The sequence below is a fragment of the Petromyzon marinus genome, assembly GCF_048934315.1.
Source record: "Petromyzon marinus isolate PM22_M1 ecotype Great Lakes invasive population chromosome 78 unlocalized genomic scaffold, UKy_Petmar_22M1.pri1.0 chr78_unloc.3, whole genome shotgun sequence".
Classification (NCBI taxonomy): domain Eukaryota; kingdom Metazoa; phylum Chordata; class Hyperoartia; order Petromyzontiformes; family Petromyzontidae; genus Petromyzon; species Petromyzon marinus.
In genome coordinates, this window is record NW_027422627.1 from 502920 (window position 1) to 527518 (window position 24599).

The 24599-nt window shown below is 53.9% G+C and overlaps 1 protein-coding gene across 7 annotated transcripts; it reads left to right on the plus strand.

The window, feature by feature from the left end:
• Window positions 1–660: 660 nt before the first annotated feature.
• On the plus strand, window positions 661–22210 carry LOC116958468 (protein Cripto-like). 7 transcript variants are annotated; one of them, XM_076058832.1, is made up of 7 exons: window positions 661–1650; window positions 1745–2720; window positions 5540–5595; window positions 7180–7371; window positions 13697–13808; window positions 17946–18058; window positions 18805–22210. In XM_076058832.1, the coding sequence occupies exons 2-7, from the start codon at window positions 2710–2712 to the stop codon at window positions 18966–18968; spliced, it is 648 nt and encodes a 215-aa protein (XP_075914947.1). In that variant the 5' UTR covers window positions 661–1650; window positions 1745–2709; the 3' UTR covers window positions 18969–22210. The 7 variants fall into 7 exon arrangements, with proteins under 7 accessions (XP_075914947.1, XP_075914949.1, XP_075914948.1 ...); XM_076058834.1 differs by having other exon boundaries at window positions 661–1607; window positions 1723–2720; XM_076058833.1 differs by having other exon boundaries at window positions 661–1586; window positions 1685–2720.
• The last annotated feature ends 2389 nt before the right edge of the window (window positions 22211–24599 follow it).

Below are 24599 nucleotides of genomic sequence, written 5' to 3' on the forward strand. Positions count from 1 at the left end.
ATTGGCTGATGGCACCCCCTCCCCACCCTCCCCCACTTACTTTAGCCAATGGGGAGAGGCATGAGGTTGGAGGGGCTGTCCCTTTAACTCAGAGGCGCGTTTCCCATTGGCCGATGGCACTCCCCTCCCCACCCCCACCCTCCCCAACTTACTTTAGCCAATGGGGAGAGGCGTGAAGTTGGAGGGGCGTTTCCCATTGGCTGATGGCACCCCCTCCCCACCCCCACCCTCCCCCACTTACTTTAGCCAATGGGGAGAGGCATGAGGTTGGAGGGGCTGTCCCTTTAACTCAGAGGCGCGTTTGCCATTGGCCGATGGCACTCCCCTCCCCACCCCCACTTACTTTAGCCAATGGGGAGAGGCGTGAGGTTGGAGCGGCGTTTCCCATTGGCTGACGGCACCCGCTCCCCACCCCCACCCTCCCCCACATACTTTAGCCAATGGGGAGAGGCGTGAGGTTGGAGGGGCTGTCCCTTTAACTCAGAGGCGCGTTTCCCATTGGCCGATGGCACTCCCCTCCCCACCCCCACCCTCCCCCACTTACTTTAGCCAATGGGGAGGAGGCGTGAGGTTGGAGGGGCTGTCCCTTTAACTCAGAAGCGCGTTTCCCATTGGCTGATGGCACTCTCCTTCCCACCCCCACCCTCCTCTTCCTCTTCCGGAAGACGCCACCAATAAAACACACGTGCGCACCACGCGAGATTTTACAGTGGTGATGTTGTCGGTGGTGATGGTGGTGATGGTGTTATACGGGTGATAGTGTTATACTGGTAGGAAAGAAGTTGTAAACTGAGTGTACCAGCCTGCAATAGATTAATGCGTCCGTCCGTCCCCTTTCATTAAGTGAAATCTCGTGCTGTTGGGTGTAAAAAAAAATTCCAATGTTCCTACCAGCCCACCCTGCAAGGACCTGTTAGGGTTGATGGTGTTATAGCTGATGGTGTTATAGGGTGTTGGTGTTATAGGGTGATGGTGTTATAGGGTGATGGTGTTATAGGGTGATGGTGTTGTAGGGTGATGGTATTATAGGGTGATCGTGTTGATGTTATAGGTGATGGTGTTGGTGTTATAGGGTGTTGGTGTTATAGGGTGATGGTATTATAGAGGGATGGTGTTGGTGTTATAGGGTGATGGTGTTATAGGGTGATGTGTTATAGGTGATGGTGTTGGTGTTATAGGGTGATGGTGTTATAGGGTGATGGTGTTATAGGGTGATCGTGTTATAGGGTGATCGTGTTGATGTTATAGGTGATGGTGTTGGTGTTATAGGGTGATGGTGTTGATGTTATAGGTGATGGTGTTGATGTTATAGGTGATGGTGTTGGTGTTATAGGTGATGGTGATGGTGTTATAGGGTGATGGTGTTGATGTTATAGGTGATGGTGTTGGTGTTATAGGGTGATGGTGTTGATGTTATAGGGTGATGGTATTATAGGGTGATGGTGTTGATGTTATAGGGGATAGTGTTGATGTTATAGGGTGATAGTGTTGATGTTATAGGTGATGGTGTTGGTGTTATAGGGTGATGGTGTTGATGTTATAGGTGATGGTGTTGGTGTTATAGGGTGATGGTGTTGATGTTATAGGTGATGGTGTTGGTGTTATAGGTGATGGTGTTGGTGTTATAGGGTGATCGTGTTGATGTTATAGGTGGTGTTGGTATTATAGGGTGATGGTATTATAGGGTGATGGTATTATAGGGTGATGGTGTTGATGTTATAGGGTGATGGTGTTGATGTTATAGGTGATGGTGTTGGTGTTATAGGGTGATGGTGTTGGTGTTATAGGGTGATGGTGTTGATGTTATAGGGTGATGGTATTATAGGGTGACGGTGTTGGTGTTATAGGGTGATGGTATTATAGGGTGACGGTGTTGGTGTTATAGGGTGATCGTGTTGATGTTATAGGTGATGGTGTTGGTGTTATAGGGTGATGGTGTTATAGGGTGATGGTGTTGATGTTATAGGTGATGGTGTTGGTATTATAGGGTGATCGTGTTGATGTTATAGGTGATGGTGTTGGTGTTATAGGGTGATGGTGTTGGTGTTATAGGGTGATGGTGTTGATGTTATAGGGTGATGGTGTTGGTGTTATAGGGTGATGGTGTTGATGTTATAGGGTGATGGTGATGCTACCTTCATAGACTGCTGTTGCTACTAACCACACATCAATCGCCTTGCTGTAGTAGAGTGGCCTTTGTTGATGGTGGTGATGTAGAGCTGTGAAGGCGATTTAAGTCCGACGTTTCGTGCCTTGCCGCTATAGTGTCGTAGCAGCTATAGAGTGGTAGTAGCTACAGAGTGATAGTAGTAGTAGCTACATAGTGATAGTAGTAGCTACATAGTGGTAGTAGTAGTAGCTGCATAGTGGTAGTAGTAGCTGCATAGTGGTAGTAGTAGCTACAGAGTGGTAGTAGTAGTAGCTACAGAGTGGTAGTAGTAGTAGCTACAGAGTGGTAGTAGTAGTAGCTACAGAGTGGTAGTAGTAGTAGCTACAGTGTGGTAGTAATAGTAGCTACAGTGTGGTAGTAGTAGTAGTAGCTACATAGTAGTAGTAGCTACATAGTGGTAGTAGCTACTGTGTGGTGGTGGTGGTAGCTACATAGTGGTAGTAGTAGTAGCTACATAGTGGTAGTAGTAGCTACACATCGTGGTGGTAGTAGCTACTGTGTGGTGGTGGTAGCTACATAGTGGTGGTGATCAACTCACGATGGCTTCACGGTAACGTTGGGAGCTGGGGTTCCGAACACTCACCCACTAATTCACCAACTCGCACTCTCACTCACCCGCTCATTCACCCACTCTCTCACCCACTCTCTCACCCACTCATTCACCACTCACCCACTCACTCACCCACTCATTCACCACTCACCCACTCATTCACCACTCACCCGCTCATTCACCCACTCACTCACCACTCAACCGCTCACTCACCCGCTCTCACCCGCTCGCTCACCCACCCGCTCACTCGCCCACCCGCTCACTTACCCACCCACCCAATCACTCACCCACTCAAACTGTCACTCACCTGCTCACTCACCCGCTCACTCACCCGCTTACTCACCCGCTCACCCACTAATTCACCCACTCACCCACTCATTCACCCACTCACTCATTCACCACTCACCTACTAATTCACCCACTCACCCACCCACTCATTCACCACTCACTCACCCACCCGCTCACTCACCCACCCGCTTACTCACCCACCCACCCAATCACTCATTCACCACTCTCTCACTCACCCACTCTCACTCACCCACTCTCACTCACCCACTCTCACCCGGTCTCTCACCCGCTCGCCCACCCGCTCGCCCACTCGCTTTCTCGCCCACCCACTCACCCATCTGCTCACTCACCCACCCGCTCACTCACCCACCCGCTCACTCACCCACCCGCTCACTCACCCACCCGCTCACTCACCCACCCGGTCACTCACCCACCCGCTCACCCACCTGCTCACTCACCCACCTGCTCACTTACCCACCCAATCACTCACCCACACACTCATCCACTCAACCACTCGCCCACCTCACCCACTCACTCGCCCACTCACACTCACCCACTCACTAATACACCCACCCACTCGCTAACACTCTCACCCAGTAACTCGCCCGCTCGCTCGCTCGCCCGCTCATCCACTCGCTCAAAATCACACCACGTGTGATTTTGTGTGTGTGATGTGTGTGTGAGTGTGTGATTGTATCATGCAAGGCCGATGAGTCAGATGCCTTCTGTGACCTCCTGTCACAGGTGCTGGCTAAAGTGGCCCCTCGGGATAGAGTCATCTTGTTGGGTGACTTCAATGCCCGAGTTGGTCATGATGCTGGCACCTGGTCTGGAGTGATTGGAGGGCATGGGCCAGATCAGCTCAATAACAACGGCAGGAGGCTGCTAGATTGTTGTGCAGCCCATGGGCTTGTAATTACCAACACGCTGTTCCGGCATCGGCGCATCCACACAACATCATGGATGCGTGCCGGGTCCAAGCAAGAACATCTGCTGGACTACATAGTGACTTATATAGTGACGGAACAGCGGATGCGGGCCCATGTCCTTGACACCAGGACCTACCGTGGAGCTGATCTGCCCACTGATCAACGTGCGAGGGGCAAAGTCTGAGACCAGGAAAGTCACCGGGCAGAGATGATCTCCCAAGCGAAATGCTGAGGGAGGGTGGCGTTTGTGCACAGACTGCCCTACATGACATAACAACAGTCTGACCGCTGTATGGGTTCCACAGGATAGGAAGGATGCCCTGGTGGTCACCCTCTTTAAGAAGGGGGACCGCACAGACTGCAACAACTACAGGGGCATCTCACTCCTCAGTGTGCCGGGAAAGGTCCTGGCAAGGATTATTCAACATCGCCTTGCCAGGCACGCTGAGGAGAGGCTTGCGGAGCCCCAATGCGGTTGCAGGAAAGGGCGGTCCTGCACAGATGCCATATTTTCTGGCCGTCTGCTACAGCAGAGGTGTAGGGAATTCCAACAAGACCTACATCTCTGCTTTATTGACCTGGTCAAGGCCTGTGATACCATCAGTAGGCCTGGGCTCTGGGTTGTTCTTCGTGCTTTCGGAGTCCCTGACCCTCTGCTCACAATCATTTAAGGGCATTCGTGATGGTGAGCGGGCCCTGGTGTCAAGATCGGCCTCTCTGGAGGAGCCTCGTGAAGGACGCTGGTGCTACTGGGGCTAGTGCCAGGCTAGGTGCACTCTTAGGCTACTGGGCAGTTGGAGGCAGTCGCCCTCCAGCAACAACGGAGGAGCGACGCTCACAACAACGAGCGGAGCGCTGGGTAGCTAAAGCACAGCCAGTTGGCACAGTAGGGGGTACAGGTGGTGAACCTAGCCTGGCACAGTAGGGGGGTACAGCTGGTGGTGCATCTGCCGGTCATCTCAGTCGACCCGTGGCACCTGTCTGGGTCTGCCCCGTGACCTCCTGCCAGCGGGCGTTCGACACTTCACGTAGCCTCAACGTGCACCTAGCCTGGCACAAGCGTCGTGGTGACGTTACCGGCACTTGGTGGCGAATGGTGGTGGTATTGGTTTTGATGCGAGTGTGTCTAAACGGGGTGGGGGGGATATTTTGTCATGGTGATGATGGTGATGATGGTGGTGATGGTGGTGATGATGGTGGTGATGGTGGTGATGGCGGTGATGATGGTGGTGATGGTGGTGATGATGGCGGTGATGATAGTGGTGATGGTGGTGATGATGGTGGTGATGATGGCGGTGATGGCGGTGATGGCGATGATGGTGGTGATGGTGGCGATGGTGGCGGTGATGGTGGCGATGGTGGTGGTGATGGTGGTGGTGATGGTGATGGTGGCGGTGATGGTGGTGATGGCAGTGATGATGGTGGTGATGGCGGTAATGGTGGTGGTGGTGGTGATGGTGGTGATGATGGTGGTGATGGCGGTGATGATGGTGGTGATGGTGGTGGTGATGGTGGTGATGGCGGTGATGATGGTGGTGATGGTGATGGTGGTGATGGTGGTGATGCTAGGAGTGATGTTAATGGATTTGTTTTTTTACCTAGACGGCTGCTGCTGCTTCTTCAATTCCTCCTGTGTTTACACGTGCATCTGATGCATGGTGAGAATTCGGACTCACTCACCCACTAACCCACTCACCGACTCGCACAGACACTCGCTCACCCACCTACTCACCCACTCATTCAGCCACTCGCACAGACACCCACTCGCACAAACACCCACTACCTCACCCACTTACTCACCCACTCGTACACCTGCTCACCCACTCGCCGACTCGCACAGACACCCACCCACTTACCCACCCACCCACTCACTCACCCACCCACTCACCCACCCACTCTCTCACCCTTCCACCTTCTCACCCACTCACCCACTCACTCCTACAGACACCCACCTCTCACTCACCCACTCACTCACTCACCCACTCACTCACTCACCCACTCACCCTTCTCACTCACCCACTCACTCACCCACTCACCCTCACTCACTCACCTGCTCACGCACCCTCTCACTCACCCACTCACTCACCCACTCACCCACTCAATCACCCACTCACCCACCCACTCACCCACCCACTCACCCACCCACTCACCCTTCTCACTCACCCACTCACTCACCCGCTCACTCACCCACTCACTCACCCACTCACCCTTCTCACTCACTCACCCACTCACTCACCCGCTCACCCACTCACTCACCCGCTCACTCACTCACCCACTCACTCACCCACCCACTCACTCACCCACCCACTCACCTGCTTACCCACTCACCCACTCACCCACCCGCCCACTCTCTCACCCACCCACTCACCCTTCTGACTCACCCTCTCACCCACTCACTCACCTGCTCACCCACTCACTCACTCACCCTTCTCGCTCACCCACCCACTCACCCTTCTCACCCACTCACTCACCAACCTCTTATCTGTCTGCTTGAACAATGGGGTTATTATTCGTCTATTCAGTTGCAGAGTTCACACGGGGGTGACGTCACCGCCACTGTGAGGAGTGGTGGTGCAGTGGTTAGCACACTGTGTGTGTGTGGGGAGTGGAGGTGCTGTGGTTAGCGCACTGTGTGTGTGGGGAGTGGTGGTGCAGTGGCTAGCGCACTGTGTGTGTGGGGAGTGGTGGTGCAGTGGTTAGCGCACTGTGTGTGTGGGGAGCGGTGGTGCAGTGGTTAGCGCACTGTGTGTGTGTGGGTGGGGAGTGGTGGTGCAGTGGTTAGCGCACTGTGTGAGTGGGGAGTGGTGGTGCAGTGGTTAGCGCACTGTGTATGTGAGTGGGGAGTGGTGGTGCAGTGGTTAGCGCACTGTGTGTGTGAGTGGGGAGCGGTGGTGCAGTGGTTAGCGCACTGTGTGTGTGTGGGGAGCGGTGGTGCAGTGGTTAGCGCACTGTGTGTGGGGAGTGGTGGTGCAGTGGTTAGCGCACTGTGTGTGTGTGTGGGGAGCGGTGGTGCAGTGGTTAGCGCACTGTGTGTGTGGGGAGTGGTGGTGCAGTGCTGCTGCTACTACTGATGACAATGCTGCTGTTGACGCTGATGATGATGCTGATGACGATGATGCTACAGATGACGATGATGCTACAGATGATGATGATGCTACAGATGATGATGCTGCTGATGCCCCTTGTAACCTCTGACCCCCCCCTCTCTCCCCGTGACCCACCCCCCCACCCCACGTGGCCAGGGTCAAAGTTCAACTCCACCCCCGTGCGCCCCGTAACTCCGCCTCCAACCCAGCCTCTGTCACTCCCCAGCCCCCACGAGGGGAGGAGTGAGGGGGGTGAAGGGGTGGAGGAGGTGGAGGACGAGGTGAGGGGAGGAGGTGGAGGAGGGGCGAGGATGGGGGAGTTGGTGCCGTTCACGGGGCTCACGCACAGTGAGTGGGGGGGGGGGGGGGGGGGGGGGGGGGGTGCACTGTACGTCGCACACTGTACGCGGCGCGCACTGTACACACTGTACTCGCCGCACGAACTGTACACACTGCACTCTGCGCGCACTGTATGCACCGCGCACACTGTGCACACTGTACACGCTGTGTGCACCGCGCTCACACTGTACACACTGTACACGCTGTGCGCACTGCGCTTACACTGTACACACTGTACGCACTGTACACCGCATGGCCGAGTGGACGGCCATGGGTGGGTGGTTGGCTGGGTGCGCGGGTGGGATGTCTGTGTGTGTATGTATGTGTGTCACTGTGTGTGTGTATGTGCGTCTATGACGTCTCCTGGCCAAACCCCAATTGGCGGAGCCAGGAGACTGAATCTCTACCCTCGGGGCTCCTCCAGAAACAACGAAAAGCCACTTGGTGTGGCCACGTGGAATGTTCGAACGCTCACTGCGGAGGAGAGGCTGCCACTCCTCTGTCAGGAGCTGGACCGGTACCGCCTGGATCTCTGTGGTATTCAGGAGGTCCGGTGGACCGGCTCTGGCTCCTGCCACCATGAGGGGTGGACAGTCCTCTACTCGGGGCAGCAGACTGCCAAACAACAGGGTGTGGCTCTTCTTTTGAACCAAAGAATGAAGGGGCGTGGGAGCGTGGCTGTGAGGTGTGGGAAGCTGTAAGCCCCAGGCTACTTTGGGCTCGCCTTCCCATCAACCGGAGGCGAGGAATGGAGGTTGTGGTTACTTCTGCCCCCACTGAAGACGAACATCCGTGGAGGGATGCAGGCAAAGCCGATGAGTCAGATGCCTTCTATGACTTCCTGTCACAGGTGCTGGCTAAAGTGGCCCCTCGGGATAGTCATCTTGTTGGGTGACTTCAATGCCCGAGTTGGTCATGATGCTGGCACCTGGTTTGGAGTGATTGGAGGGCATGGGCCAGATCAGCTCAATAACAGCGGTAGGAGGCTGCTAGATTTTTGTGCAGCCCATGGGCTTGTAATTACCAACACGCTGTTCCGGCATCGGCGCATCCACACAGCATCATGGATGCGTGCCGGGTCCAAGCAAGAACATCTGCTGGACTACATAGTGACGGACCAACGGATGCGAGCCCATGTCCTTGACACCAGGACCTACCGTGGAGCTGAGATCCAGAGCCCTTTGACCATCGACTAGTCATCTGTAAGATGCGCGTGCCATTCTTCCACTCCGGCGGTGGGTGTACACCCAGGACCCCATTCCAACCTAAAGTGGCTTGGTCTCAGTTATCTGATGAAAGTTGCAAGCGAGAATTTCATCATTGCTTGAGGCTGGGGTTGGCATCGTCCCCCACTCCTCCTGATGTCGAGGGTAAATGGGCGAGGTTTAGGACTGTGACTCATGTAGCTGCAATGGCTGCTTTGGGTACGCGGTCCAGACCTCCCCAGAGACCCTGGCTGACAGAGGAGGTGTTCAGGATGGTTGAGAAAAAGTGACAGGCCCACTGTCATCGGCTCCAGAATCCCACGTCAGAGAATGAGGAGGCTTACCGCAGCCTTTGCTCGGAGGTTCGTAGAGCCGTGAGGGGCTGCAAGGATGGGTGGTGGTCGCGGGTTGCTGAGGAGATGGAGTCTGCCTCAGTGGCCCGTGATCACAAATCTCTATTTAACTCCATCAAAAAAGTAACCTGCAGCGCCACACCTATTACCATCATTAGGGGAAAAAACGGTGATCCAATCTCCGACCCCCAGGAACAGGTTTGCAGATTTGCTGAGCATTTCTTTGAGGTCCTGGGGGAGGGGAAATCCCTCAGCCAGGAAAACGTGGCACAAAGTGGGGATGACCCTGCTGAGGCTGCGGTGCCTCAAATAATGGAAGAAGTCACCCCCTGTGAGTGTCTGGCTGTGGTGCCATCTGTTGAGGAAGTACTGAAGGCGATCCGGAGTCTGAGACCAGGAAAGGCAGTGGGCAGAGATGATCTCCCAAGCGAAATGCTGAGGGAGGGTGGCGTTTGTGCACAGACTGCCCTATATGACATCATAACAACAGTCTGGACCACTGGACGGATTCCGCAGGATTGGAAGGATGCCCTGGTGGCCCCCCTCTTTAAGAAGGGGGACAGCACAGACTGTAACAACTACAGGGGCATCTCACTCCTCAGTGTGCCGGGAAAGATCCTGGCAAGGATTATTGAACATCGCCTTGCCAGGCACGCTGAGTAGAGGCTTGCGGAGCCCCAATGCGGTTTTAGGAAAGGGCGGTCCTGCACGGATGCCATATTTTCTGTCCGTCTGCTACAGCAGAGGTGTAGGGAATTCCAGCAAGACCTACATCTCTGCTTTATTAACCTGGTCAAGGCCTATGATACCATCAGTAGGCCCGGGCTCTGGGTTGTGCTTTTGGAGTACCTGACCCTTTGCTCACGATCATTAAGGACCTTCATGATGGTGAGCGGGCCCGGGTAAAACTACGTGGCCGGGAGTCAGAGCCATTCCCTGTACACCTTGGGGTGCGAAAGGGATGTCCTCTGGCTCCCACATTATTTAACATCTATTTTGACCACATAGTTCATGAAGCCTTCAATAGCTGTACCTGGGGAATCTCCATATGGTACAGATCTAATGGGAGGCAGATCGATGCCCAGGTGCAATCAAGGGATGGCTCCCTATTGCTCAACCACGTTATGTATGCCGATGATTTGGTAATAGCTGCTCATTAACAGGAGGAGTTGGAGACGCTGCTGTTGAGACTGGAGCGTGCTCCTAAGAGATGGGGCCTTACCATCAGCCCCACCAAAACTAAGCACCTGCCTGGGTATTTTGTACCATCGGACACTCCACCCCCACAACTCCCAATCGGTGATGGGGCAGTTGTGGAGAGAGTGGAGAGTTTCTCATACCTGGGCAGTGTGCTTATGACCGGCTCCAGTTTAACAGCAGAGGTCTCACTCCGAATCAGTCGAGCGGCAATATCTTTTCATCGGTTGGGTAATGCTGTGTGGAAGCTACCTGGTCTGTCGCTCCGCACTAAGCTTCAGGTCTTCTCAGCCACGGTCATGCCCCCCCTCCTCTACGCTTGCGAAATGTGGACCCCCCTAATGGAACATCTTTGCCGGTTAGAAACATTTAGGCTGGCCTGCCTACGATCCATCCTGGGTTTAACCAGGCTGGATTGTGTGAGGAGCTCACAAATCCTTGAAAGATCTGGGCACGGTCCCATCAGTGAGCTCCTCCGACAGGCAAGGCTGCGTTGGCTGGGTCATGTAGCCCGCATGCCCAGCCACCGCATGCCCCAAACAGCTTTTGTTCGGCCGGATCGAGGGGTCTAAACGGGCGCGGCACGGGCTAGAGAAGAGATGGAGTGATGTGGTACAGGAGGACGTGGAGCTGAGTGGACTTGCCGATGACTGGTACCAGCGGTGTCAAGATCGGCCTCTGTGGAGGAGGCTCGTGAAGGATGCTACTGGGCAGTTGGAGGCAGTCGCCCTCAAATAACAACGGAGGGCGGAGGAACGACGCTCACAACAACGAGCGGAGCGCCGGGTGGCTAAAGCACAGCAGGTTGGCACAGTAGGGGGCACAGGTGGTGCATCAGCCAGTCATCTCAGTCAGTCAACCCGTGGCACCTGCTGGGTCTGCCCCGTGACCTCCTGCCAGCGGGCGTTCGACACTTCACGTGGCCTCAAGGTGCACATGGCCTGGCACAAGCGTCGTGGTGATGTCACCGCCACTTAGTGGCGAATTTGCAGTTGTTGTTGTGTGTGTGTGTCACTGTGTGTGTGTATCACTGTGTGTGTGTGTCACTGTGTGTGTGTGTGTCACTGTGTGTGTGTCAGTCACTGTGTGTGTGTCACTGTGTGTGTGTCACTGTGTGTGTGTCACTGTGTGTGTGTCACTGTGTGTGTGTCACTGTGTGTGTGTGTGTCACTGTGTGTGTGTGTGTCACTGTGTGTGTGTGTGTCACTGTGTGTGTGTGTGTCACTGTGTGTGTGTGTGTCACTGGGGAGCGATAGTGTAGCGGTTAGCGCGCTGCGCTATGAACCTGGCGAACTGGGTTCGATTCCCGCTCACGGCCAACACCAGTGACGATTATCTGAACCGGTCCCGGGCCTCCCCTAGGTCGACTCAGCCTCAAATGAGTACGTGGTGCGGTGTGTACACATCGCCACTAGGGAGACAAAGGCGGTCGGGCGTGGTGCTGGCCACCCACCCCCTCGTGTGCCGATCCGGCCTTCATAGGTGCTCGCTAACAGCACTTGCCCCTACAGTCTGTTAAGGCTATACGGGGGATCTTTGTTTTGTGTGTCACTGTGTGTGTATGTGTGTCACTGTGTGTGTGTGTCACTGTGTGTGTGTGTCACTGTGTGTGTGACACTGTGTGTGTGTGTGACACTGTGTGTGTGTGTGACACTGTGTGTGTGTGACACTGTGTGTCACTGTGTGTGTGTGACACTGTGTGTCACTGTGTGTGTGTGACACTGTGTGTCACTGTGTGTGTGTGTGTATCACTGTGTGTGTGTGTCACTGTGTGTGTGTGTGTGTGTCACTGTGTATGTGTGTGTCACTGTGTGTGTGTGTGTCACTGTGTGTGTCACTGTGTGTGTGTGTGTCACTGTGTGTGTGTGTATCACTGTGTGTGTGTGTATCACTGTGTGTGTGTGTGTGTCACTGTGTGTGTGTGTGTGTCACTGTGTGTGTGTGTGTCACTGTGTGTGTGTGTGTGTGTGTCACTGTGTGTGTGTGTGTCACTGTGTGTGTGTGTGTGTCACTGTGTGTGTGTGTGTGTCACTGTGTGTGTGTGTGTCACTGTGTGTGTGTGTGTCACTGTGTGTCACTGTGTGTGACACTGTGTGTCACTGTGTGTGTCACTGTGTGTGTCACTGTGTGTGTGACACTGTGTGTGTGACACTGTGTGTGTGACACTGTGTGTGTGACACTGTGTGTGTGTCACTGTGTGTGTGTGTCTGTGTGTGTGTCACTGTGTGTGTGTCACTCTGTGTGTGTGTCTCTGTGTGTGTGTCACTGTGTGTGTGTCACTGTGTGTGTGTCACTCTGTGTGTGTGTCACTGTGTGTGTGTGTCACTGTGTGTGTGTGTGTCACTGTGTGTGTGTGTCACTGTGTGTGTGTGTGTCACTGTGTGTGTGTGTGTGTCACTGTGTGTGTGTGTGTGTCACTGTGTGTGTGTGTGTCACTGTGTGTGTGTGTCACTGTGTGTGTGTGTCACTGTGTGTGTGTGTGTGTGTCACTGTGTGTGTGTGTGTGTGTCACTGTGTGTGTGTGTGTGTGTCACTGTGTGTGTGTGTCACTGTGTGTGTGTGTGTCACTGTGTGTGTGTGTGTGTCACTGTGCGTGTGTGTGTGTCACTGTGTGTGTGTGTGTGTCACTGTGTGTGTGTGTGTGTCACTGTGTGTGTGTGTGTGTCACTGTGTGTGTGTGTGTGTCACTGTGTGTGTGTGTGTGTCACTGTGTGTGTGTGTGTGTGTCACTGTGTGTGTGTGTGTGTGTCACTGTGTGTGTGTGTGTCACTGTGTGTGTGTGTGTCACTGTGTGTGTGTGTGTCACTGTGTGTGTGTGTGTCACTGTGTGTGTGTGTGTCACTGTGTGTGTGTGTGTCACTGTGTGTGTGTGTGTCACTGTGTGTGTGTGTGTCACTGTGTGTGTGTGTGTGTGTCACTGTGTGTGTGTGTGTCACTGTGTGTGTGTGTGTGTGTCACTGTGTGTGTGTGTGTGTCACTGTGTGTGTGTGTGTGTCACTGTGTGTGTGTGTGTCACTGTGTGTGTGTGTGTCACTGTGTGTGTGTGTGTGTGTCACTGTGTGTGTGTGTGTGTGTGTCACTGTGTGTGTGTGTGTGTGTCACTGTGTGTGTGTGTGTGTGTCACTGTGTGTGTGTGTGTGTCACTGTGTGTGTGTGTGTGTCACTGTGTGTGTGTGTGTGTCACTGTGTGTGTGTGTGTGTCACTGTGTGTGTGTGTGTGTCACTGTGTGTGTGTGTGTGTCACTGTGTGTGTGTGTGTGTCACTGTGTGTGTGTGTGTCACTGTGTGTGTGTGTGTCACTGTGTGTGTGTGTGTCACTGTGTGTGTGTGTGTCACTGTGTGTGTGTCACTGTGTGTGTGTCACTGTGTGTGTGTGTGTGTCACTGTGTGTGTGTGTGTGTCACTGTGTGTGTGTGTGTGTCACTGTGTGTGTGTGTGTCACTGTGTGTGTGTGTGTCACTGTGTGTGTGTGTGTGTCACTGTGTGTGTGTGTGTGTCACTGTGTGTGTGTGTGTGTCACTGTGTGTGTGTGTGTCACTGTGTGTGTGTGTGTCACTGTGTGTGTGTGTGTGTCTGCAGGTCGTCACCTGAGCCGCTCTTGCTGCCTCAATGGGGGCACCTGCATCCTGGGCAGTTTCTGTGCCTGCCTCCCTCACTACACGGGGCGGCACTGCGAACATGACACACGCAGGTAGCAGACACCACCACGTGGGTAGCAGACACCACCACGTGGGTAGCAGACACCACCACCACGTGGTAGTAGACACCACCACCACGTGGTAGCAGACACCACCACCACGTGGTAGCAGACACCACCACCACCACGTGGTAGTAGACACCACCACGTGGTAGTAGACACCACCACCACGTGGTAGTAGACACCACCACCACGTGGGTAGCAGACACCACCACGTGGGTAGCAGACACCACCACGTGGGTAGCAGACACCACCACCACGTGGTAGTAGACACCACCACCACGTGGTAGCAGACACCACCACCACGTGGTAGTAGACACCACCACCACGTGGTAGTAGACACCACCACCACGTGGTAGTAGACACCACCACCACGTGGTAGTAGACACCACCACCACGTGGTAGTAGACACCACCACCACGTTGTAGTAGACACCACCACCACGTGGTAGTAGACACCACCACCACGTGGTAGTAGACACCACCACCACGTGGTAGTAGACACCACCACCACGTGGTAGTAGACACCACCACCACGTGGTAGTAGACACCACCACCACGTGGTAGTAGACACCACCACCACGTGGTAGCAGACACCACCACCACGTGGTAGCAGACACCACCACCACGTGGTAGCAGACACCACCACCACCACGTGGTAGTAGACACCACCACCACGTGGTAGTAGACACCACCACCACCACGTGGTAGTAGACACCACCACCACCACGTGGTAGTAGACACCACCACCACGTGGTAGTAGACACCACCACCACGTGGGTAGCAGACACCACCACCACGTGGTAGTAGACACCACCACCACGTGGTAGTAGACACCACCACCACGTGGTAGTAGACACCACCACCACGTGGTAGTAGACACCACCACCACGTGGTAGTAGACACCACCACCACGTGGTAGTAGACACCACCACCACGTGGTAGTAGACACCACCACCACGTGGTAGTAGACACCACCACCACGTGGTAGTAGACACCACCACCACGTGGTAGTAGACACCACCACCACGTGGTAGTAGACACCACCACCACCACGTGGTAGTAGACACCACCACCACCACGTGGTAGTAGACACCACCACCACCACGTGGTAGTAGACACCACCACCACCACGTGGTAGTAGACACCACCACCACGTGGTAGTAGACACCACCACCACGTGGTAGTAGACACCACCACCACGTGGTAGTAGACACCACCACCACGTGGTAGTAGACACCACCACCACGTGGTAGTAGACACCACCACCACGTGGTAGTAGACACCACCACCACGTGGTAGTAGACACCACCACCACGTGGTAGTAGACACCACCACCACGTGGTAGTAGACACCACCACCACGTGGTAGTAGACACCACCACCACGTGGTAGTAGACACCACCACCACGTGGTAGTAGACACCACCACCACGTGGTAGTAGACACCACCACCACGTGGTAGTAGACACCACCACCACGTGGGTAGCAGACACCACCACCACGTGGTAGCAGACACCACCACCACGTGGTAGCAGACACCACCACCACGTGGTAGCAGACACCACCACCACGTGGTAGCAGACACCACCACCACGTGGTAGCAGACACCACCACCACGTGGTAGTAGACACCACCACCACCACGTGGTAGTAGACACCACCACCACCACGTGGTAGTAGACACCACCACCACCACGTGGTAGTAGACACCACCACCACCACGTGGTAGTAGACACCACCACCACCACGTGGTAGTAGACACCACCACCACCACGTGGTAGTAGACACCACCACCACCACGTGGTAGTAGACACCACCACCACCACGTGGTAGTAGACACCACCACCACCACGTGGTAGTAGACACCACCACCACGTGGTAGTAGACACCACCACCACGTGGTAGCAGACACCACCACCACGTGGTAGCAGACACCACCACCACGTGGTAGTAGACACCACCACCACGTGGTAGTAGACACCACCACACAGGTAGTGTGTGTGAGCGTGTCTGTGTGTCTGTGTCTGTCTGTGTGGGCGTGAGCGTGTGTGTGTGTCTGTGTCTGTCTGTGTGGGCGTGAGTGTGTCTGTGTGTGTCTGTGTCTGTCTGTGTGGGCGTGAGCGTGTCTGTGTGTGTCTGTGTCTGTCTGTGTGGGCGTGAGCGTGTCTGTGTGTGTGTGTCTGTCTGTGTGGGCGTGAGCGTGTGTGTGTGTCTGTGTCTGTCTGTGTGGGCGTGAGTGTGTCTGTGTGTGTGTCTGTCTGTGTGGGCGTGAGCGTGTCTGTGTGGGCGTGAGCGTGTCTGTGTGTGGGTGCGAGCGTGTCACACTGAGTGTCCGGCAAAAACAACCCCCTATACCTCCTAAGTGCCGGACGGCAACGTTGTGGTGGGCATTGCCGTGGGGGGGGGGGGGGCAAGGGCCAATTCCTATTGGCCATTCCCCTCATGGCGTTTGTAGCCACCACAACGGCCAAGTGGGGGCTCTGGACGGGTGCGAGGGGCTGGTAACCCCTCCACCCTCAAGTAATTACCGCCAATCCACGACCACAAAATATCTAATTTATGAGCTTGTGCCGGAGGCCCCGGGGGGCCAAGCGTCTATGATGTCTCCTGGCCAAACGCCATCTGGCGGAGCCAGGAGATTGAATCTCTACCCTCGGGTGCTCCTCCAGAAACAACGAAAAGCCACTACGGATGGCCACGTGGAATGTTCGAACGCTCACTGCGGAGGAGAGGCTGCCACTCCTCTGTCGGGAGCTGGAAGGGTACCGCCTGGATCTCTGTGGTATTCAGGAGGTCCGGTGGACCGGCTCTGGCTCCTGCCACCATGAGGGGTGGACAGTCCTCTACTCGGGGCAGGAGACTGCCAAACAACAGGGTGTGGCTCTTCTTCTGAACAAAAGAATGAAAGGGGGCGTGGGAGCGTGGCGGTGAGGTGTGGGAAGCTGTAAGCCCCAGGCTACTTTGGGCTCGCCTTCCCATCAACCGGAGGGATGCAGGCAAAGCCGATGAGTCAGATGCCTTCTATGACCTCCTGTCACAGGTGCTGGCTAAAGTGGCCCCTCGGGATAGAGTCATCTTGTTGGGTGACTTCAATGCCCGAGTTGGTCATGATGCTGCCAACTGGTCTGGAGTGATTGGAGGGCATGGGCCAGATCAGCTCAAATAACAATGCTAGGAGGCTGCTAGATTTTTGTGCAGCCCATGGGCTTGTAATTACCAACATGCTGTTCTGGCATCAGCACATCCACATACCATCATGGATGCATGCTGGGTCCAAGTAAGAACATCTGCTGGACTACATAGTGACAGAACAGCGGATGTGGGCCCATGTCCTTGACATCAGGACCTACCGTGGAGCTGATCTGCCCACTGACCATCGACTAGTCATCTGTAAGATGCGCCTGCCATTCTTCCACTCTGGTGGTGTGGGTGCACACCCAGGACCCCATTCAAACCCATAGTGGCCTGGTCCCAGCTAACTGATGAAAGTTGCAAGCGATAATTTAATTATCGCTTGCGGCTGGGGTTGGCATCGTCTCCCACTCCTCCCGATGTCGAGGGTAAATGGGCGATGTTTAGGACTGTGACTCAGGCAGCTGCAATGGCTGCCTTGGGTACATGGTCCAGACCTCCCCAGAGACCCTGGCTGACAGAGGAGGTGTTCAAACTTGCTGAGAAAAAGCGATAGGCCCACTGTCATCGTCTACAGCATCCCACGTCACAGCATCCCACGTCACTCCATCCCAGAGATGGAGTGACGTGGTACATGAGGACGTGGAGCTGAGTGGACTTGCCGATGACTGGTACCAGCGGTGTCAAGATCGGCCTCTGTGGAGGAGGCTCGTGAAGGACGCTACTGGGCAGTTGGAGGCAGTCGCCCTCCAACAACAACGGAGGGCGGAGGAGCGACGCTCAGAACAACGAGCGGAGCGCCGGGTGGCTAAAGCACAGCAGGTTGGCACAGTAGGGGGCACAGGTGGTGCATCAGCCAGTCATCTCAGTCGACCCGTGGCACCTGCTGGGTCTGCCCCGTGACCTCCTGCCAGCGGGCGTTCGACACTTCTCGTGGCCTCAAGGTGCACATAGCCTGGCACAAGCGTCGTGGTGACGTCACCGCCACTTTGTGTTACAGGGCTTGTGAGGGTGGAGTGTCACACGGAGTGTGGGTGTGGAGGAGCGACTGTGTTCTCTGTCGATGCGGATCGGGAATTCTCCACTGCATCTCGGAAATCTACGCCGACTGTGGTGAGCTCACTCACCCGCTCACTCACCCACTCACCTGCTCACTCACCTGCTCACCCATTCGCTCACTCGCCCACTCACTCTCACTCACCCACTCACTCACTCTCACTCACCCACCTGCTCACTCGCTCGCTCACTCACTCATGATGATGGTGATGATGTTGATGATGATGATGTTGATGATGGTGATGATGTTGATGATGATGGTGATGATGATGTTGATGATGTTGATGATGATGATGTTGGTGATGATGGTGATGATGATGTTGATGATGTTGATGATGTTGATGATGTTGATGGTGGTGATGGTGGTGATGATGGTGATGTTGATGGTGATGTTGATGTTGATGGTGATGTTGATGATGATGTTGATGGTGATGATGATGGTGATGTTGATGGTGATGATGATGATGGTGATGTTGATGGTGATGATGATGATGGTGATGTTGATGGTGATGATGATGGTGATGTTGATGGTGATGATGATGATGGTGATGATGATGATGGTGATAATGTTGATGATGATGGTGATAATGTTGATGATGATGATGATGGTGATAATGTTGATGATGATGGTGATAATGTTGATGATGATGGTGATAATGTTGATGATGATGATGGTGATAATGTTGATGATGATGGTGATGATGATGTTGGTGATGATGATGGTGGTGATGATGATGTTGATGATGATGGTGATGATGGTGATGATGGTGATGATGTTGATGATGATGATGTCGACCCCACAGAGGATGGACCTCCCATCGATGCAATCAGCCTCCTGGCAAGATCCTCCCATGGACCATCGTCGTCGTCATCATCATCATCACCATCATCCACCTCCTCCATCCTCCTACTCCTCATCCTCCTCCACCTCCTCTTTAACTTCCTCCCTCCACATCACCCCGTCTAGCACCACCATCACCAACACCACCACCACCACCATTAAAGAAGGTCCCCCAGGTAGCCTGTAACAGACTGTAGGGGCAAGTGCTGTCAGCGAGCAGCAGCTATGAAGGCTACCGGCACTGTGGCACACGAGAGAGGTGGGTGGCCAGCACCACCACGCCCGGCCGTCTTTGTCTCTCCCAGTGCTGCCGATGTTCACTACCACTACCACCACCACGGCTACACTAGCCACTCATTTTGAGGCCGAGTCGACCTAGGGGAGGCCCGGGACCCGTTCAGAGAATCGTCACTGGCGATGTTCACTACGACCACCACGGCTACACCAGATACTCATTTTGAGGCCGAGTCGACCTAGGGGAGGCCCGGGACCGGTTCGGAGAATCGTCACCGGCGGTGTTGTCCGTGAGCGGGAATCGAACCCGGGTCGCAAGGTTCATAGCGCAGCGTAGCGCTACACCACCACCACCATCATCACCACCATCATCACCACCACCATCATTATCAGCAGTAGCAGCCACCTTCTGTATAGTGGTAGTCTCTACTACACCCTGAGTCTCTGCTAGACCCTGAGTCTTTACTAGACCCTGAGTCTCTACTACACCCTGAGTCTCTACTACACCCTGAGTGTCTGCTAGACCCTGAGTCTCTACTAGACCCTGAGTCTACTACACCCTGAGTCTCTGCTACACCCTGAGTCTCTGCTACACTCTGAGTCTCTACTAGACCCTGAGTCTCTACTACACCCTGAGTCTCTACTACACCCTGAGTCTCTACTAGACCCTGAGTCTCTACTACACCCTGAGTCTCTACTACAGCCCGAGTCTCTGCTAGACCCTGAGTCTCTACTAGATCCTGAGTCTCTACCACACCCTGAGTCTCTACCACACCCTGTACTACACCCCGAGTCTCTGCTACACCCCGAGTCTTTACTACACCCTGAGTCTCTACTACACCCTGAGTTTCTACTACACCCTAAGTCTCTACTACAGCCTGAGTCTCTACTACACCCTGAGTCTCTGCTACACCCTGAGTCTCTGCTACACCCTGAGTCTCTACTACACCCTGAGTCTGTACTACACCCCGAGTCTCTGCTACACCCCAAGTCTCTACTACACCCCAAGTCTTTACTACACCCTGAGTCTCTACTACACCCTGAGTCACCCTGAGTCTCTACTGGACCCTGAGTCTCTACTACACCCTGAGTCTCTACTACAGCCCGAGTCTCTGCTAGACCCTGAGTCTCTACTACAGCCTGAGTCTCTACTACACCCTGAGTCTCTACTACACCCTGAGTCTCTACTACAGCCCGAGTCTCTGCTAGACCCTGAGTCTACTACACCCTGAGTCTCTACTACACCCTGAGTCTCTGCTAGACCCTGAGTCTACTACACCCTGAGTCTCTGCTACACCCTGAGTCTCTACTAGACCCTGAGTCTCTACTAGACCCTGAGTCTCTACTACACCCTGAGTCTCTACTACACCCTGAGTCTCTACTACACCCTGAGTCTCTACTACACCCTGAGTCTCTACTAGACCCTGAGTCTCTACTAGACCCTGAGTCTCTACTATACCCTGAGTCTCTACTAGACCCTGAGTCTACTACACCCTGAGTCTCTGCTACACCCTGAGTCTCTGCTACACCCTGAGTCTCTGCTAAACCCTGAGTCTCTACTACACCCTGAGTCTCTACTACACCCTGAGTCTCTACTACACCCTGAGTCTCTACTACACCCTGAGTCTCTACTACACCCTGAGTCTCTACTACACCCTGAGTCTCTACTACACCCTGAGTCTCTACTACACCCTGAGTCTCTACTACACCCTGAGTCTCTACTAGACCCTGAGTCTCTACTACACCCTGAGTCTCTACTACAGCCTGAGTCTCTACTACAGCCTGAGTCTCTACTACAGCCTGAGTCTCTACTACAGCCTGAGTCTCTACTACAGCCTGAGTCTCTACTACACCCTGAGTCTCTACTACACCCTGAGTCTCTACTACACCCTGAGTCACCCTGAGTCTTTGCTACACCCCAAGTCTCTACTACACCCCGAGTCTCTGCTACACCCCAAGTCTCTACTACACCCCGAGTCTCTACTACACCCTGAGTCACCCTGAGTCTCTACTACATCCTGAGTCTCTACTTCACCCTGAGTCTCTACTACACCCCGAGTCTTTACTACACCCCGAGTCTCTACTAGACCCCGAGTCTCTACTACAGCCTGAGTCTCTACTACAGCCTGAGTCTCTGCTACAGCCCGAGTCTCTACTACCCCCCGAGTCTCTACTACACCCCGAGTCTCTACTACACCCCGAGTCACCCTGAGTCTCTACTACACCCCGAGTCTCTGCTACACCCCAAGTCTCTACTACACCCCGAGTCTCTGCTACACCTCAAGTCTCTACTACACCCCGAGTCTCTACTACACCCTGAGTCTTTACTACACCCTGAGTCACCCTGAGTCTCTACTACACCCTGAGTCTCTACTACACCCTGAGTCACCCTGAGTCTCTACTACACCCTGAGTCTCTACTACACCCTGAGTCTCTACTACAGCCCGAGTCTCTACTACAGCCCGAGTCTCTACTACACCCTGAGTCTCTACTACACCCTGAGTCTCTACTAGACCCTGAGTCTCTACTACACCCTGAGTCTCTACTACACCCTGAGTCTCTACTACACCCTGAGTCTCTACTACACCCTGAGTCTCTACTACACCCTGAGTCTCTACTACACCCTGAGTCTCTACTACATTCTGAGTCTCCACTAGACCCCGAGCCTCCGCTACACCCCGAGTCTCCGCTACACCCCGAGTCTCCGCTACACCCCGAGTCTCCGCTACACCCCGAGTCTCCGCTACACCCCGAGTCTCCGCTAGACCCCCGAGTCTCCGCTAGACCCCACCACTGTACCGTGTCTGTTGTATCTTGCGATCTTTTTCACGCCGACGGGCGGATTCTGTATTTGAGTTTTTTGTTCGTTTTAAGAAATAACTTTGTAGGTTGGAGAAGCCTCGGGATTGTTTTAAAAATAGCTGAACCGGTGGGTTTTTAGTTAGCTTTCGTGTGGTTTGGGGCTTTTACCGTTCAGAATTACGGGGTGGGTGGGGTCGGGGTGGGGGTGGGGGAGGGGTTAGTGGTTCAATCTTGATGTGAAGCTTTCGCGAACCGCCGGAATCCATAGTCGGTAAAGCCCTCGTAGGTAGAGAAATAAACGAATTTTAAAAAACCCTGTGGATCGCGAGTAACTTGGCCTGCGAGTGTTTTTATTATTAATTTGGTGAACGAGCGAGGGGGGGGGGGTCTAGCAATACGGGCAGACGCTTTGTCCTGCCCGGCGTCACGTGGTCACAACTGGTGTATGACGAGTGATTTGACGTACGAGCGCTTTGACGTACGAGCGCTTTGACGTACGAGCGCTTTGACGTACGGAGCGCTTTGACGTACGGAGCGCTTTGACGTACGAGCGCTTTGACGTACGGAGCGCTTTGACGTACGAGCGCTTTGACGTACGAGCGCTTTGACGTACGAGCGCTTTGACGTACGGAGCGCTTTGACGTACGAGCGCTTTGACGTACGAGCGCTTTGACGTACGAGCGCTTTGACGTAGGAGCGCTTTGACGTACGAGCACTTTGACGTACGGAGCGCTTTGACGTTTATTTTTCGATTTAAAGCTTTCGCGACCGCAAGTTCTTTCGCTAAAGTCACCGCCGCGTAGAATGAGAATAAAAGAATAAAAAATAAGACGATAAAATTCTCACGACGTTTCGGCCACAACACAAGTGGCCTTCTTCGAATGATCTTAAGGTTGTGTGTTCTCATTCTACGCGGCGGAGACTTTACCGAAAGGACCAAAGGAGGTGAATCCTTGCAGTCGCGAAAGCTTTAAATCGAAATTTAAACCGCCTCTACGGGGAGGGATTCCACACAACCTTAAGATCATTCGAAGAAGGCCACTTGTGTTGTGGCCGTGACGTCGTGAGAATTTTATCGTTTTATTTTATTATTTTATTCTCATTCTACGTGGTAGTGACTTTACCGAAAGAACCAAAGAAGATATAGTAATAGGTTTTACCCTTTTAACCGGCACACAAAAACTGACACCTTTATTCAAGGCATCGTGTTTGCAATAACCACAACACATGCAGTCAAAATGCAAACACAAAGAGACAACTCTGATAATAATTATAATATTGGCACTGTCCTTGAATTTGATTGGTCCACACCCGAGACGGCTTTTCTTAGAGCCTCGTCTCCACTGGTGTTGGACCAGAAGACGCCAAAAGGCATACAACTCAACTTTTGGCGTCTTCTGGTCCAACACCAGTGGAGACTTAAGGGCTCTAAGAAAAGCCGTCTCTGGTGTGGACCAATCAAATTCAAGGACAGTGCCAATATTATTATTATTATCAGAGTTGTCTCTTTGTGTTTGCATTTTGACTGCATGTGTTGTGGTTATTGCAAACATGATGCCTTGAATAAAAGTGTCAGTTTTTGTGCCAGTTAAAAGGGTAAAACCTATTACTATATCTTGTTACTTGCAAAGGAGGTCTCATAAAACCAAAGAAGACGTCGTTCTACTGTTTAACTTCCTCTTAGCTCCGTGACTTTACCGAAAGGATGGGATGGTGAATGTGTGTGTGTTGGAGGAGGCTCGTGAAGGATGCTACTGGGCAGTTGGAGGCAGTCGCCCTCCAGCAACAACGGAGGGCGGAGGAGCGACGCTCACAACAACGAGCGGAGCGCCGGGTGGCTAAAGCACGGCGGGTTGGCACAGTAGGGGGCACAGGTGGTGCATCAGCCAGTCATCTCAGTCAGTCGACCCGTGGCACCTGCTGGGTCTGCCCCGTGACCTCCTGCCAGCGGGCGTTCGACACTTCACGTGGCCTCAGGGTGCACATAGCCTGGCACAAGCGTCGTGGTGACGTCACCGCCACTTAGTGGCGAATGGCGGTTGTTGTTGTGTGTTGGGTGTTCGTGTATGTCTGTGTTGGGTGTCGTGAATGTGTGTTGGGTGTATGTGGAGGAGGCTTACCGCCGCCTTCGCTCGGAGGTTCGGAGAGCCGTGAGGCGCTGCAAGGATGGGTGGTGGTCGCGGGTTGCTGAGGAGATGGAGTCTGCCTCAGTGGCCCGTGATCACAAATCGCTATTTAACTCCATCAAAAAAGTAACCTGCAGCGCAACACCTATTACCATCAGGGAAAAAAACGGTGATCCAATCTCCGACCCCCAGCAACAGGTTTGCAGATTTGCTGAGCATTTCTGTGAGGTCCTGGGGGAGGGAAAATCCCTCAGCCAGGAAAACATCGTGGGACAAAGTGAGGATGACCCTGCTGAGGCTGCGGTGCCTCAAATATTGGAAGAAGTTACCCCCTGTGAGTGGCTGGCTGAGGTGCCATCTGTTGAGGAAGTACTGAAGGCGATCCGGAGTCTGAGATCAGGAAAGGCACCGGGCAAAGATGATCTCCCAAGCGAAATGCTGAGGGAGGGTGGGGTTTGTGCACAGACTGCCCTATATGACATCATAACAGTCTGGACCACTGGACGGGTTCCCCAGGATTGGAAGGATGCCCTGGTGGTCCCCCTCTTTAAGAAGGGGGACCGCACGGACTGTAACACCTACAGGGGCATCTCAC

Coding starts and splice junctions, on each gene's coding strand:
- LOC116958468 (XM_076058828.1), top strand. Junction 7,372..13,696: donor GTTCACGGGGCTCACGCACA/GTGAGTGGGGGG, acceptor GTGTGTCTGCAG/GTCGTCACCTGAGCCGCTCT. Junction 18,059..18,804: donor GGAAATCTACGCCGACTGTG/GTGAGCTCACTC, acceptor TCGACCCCACAG/AGGATGGACCTCCCATCGAT.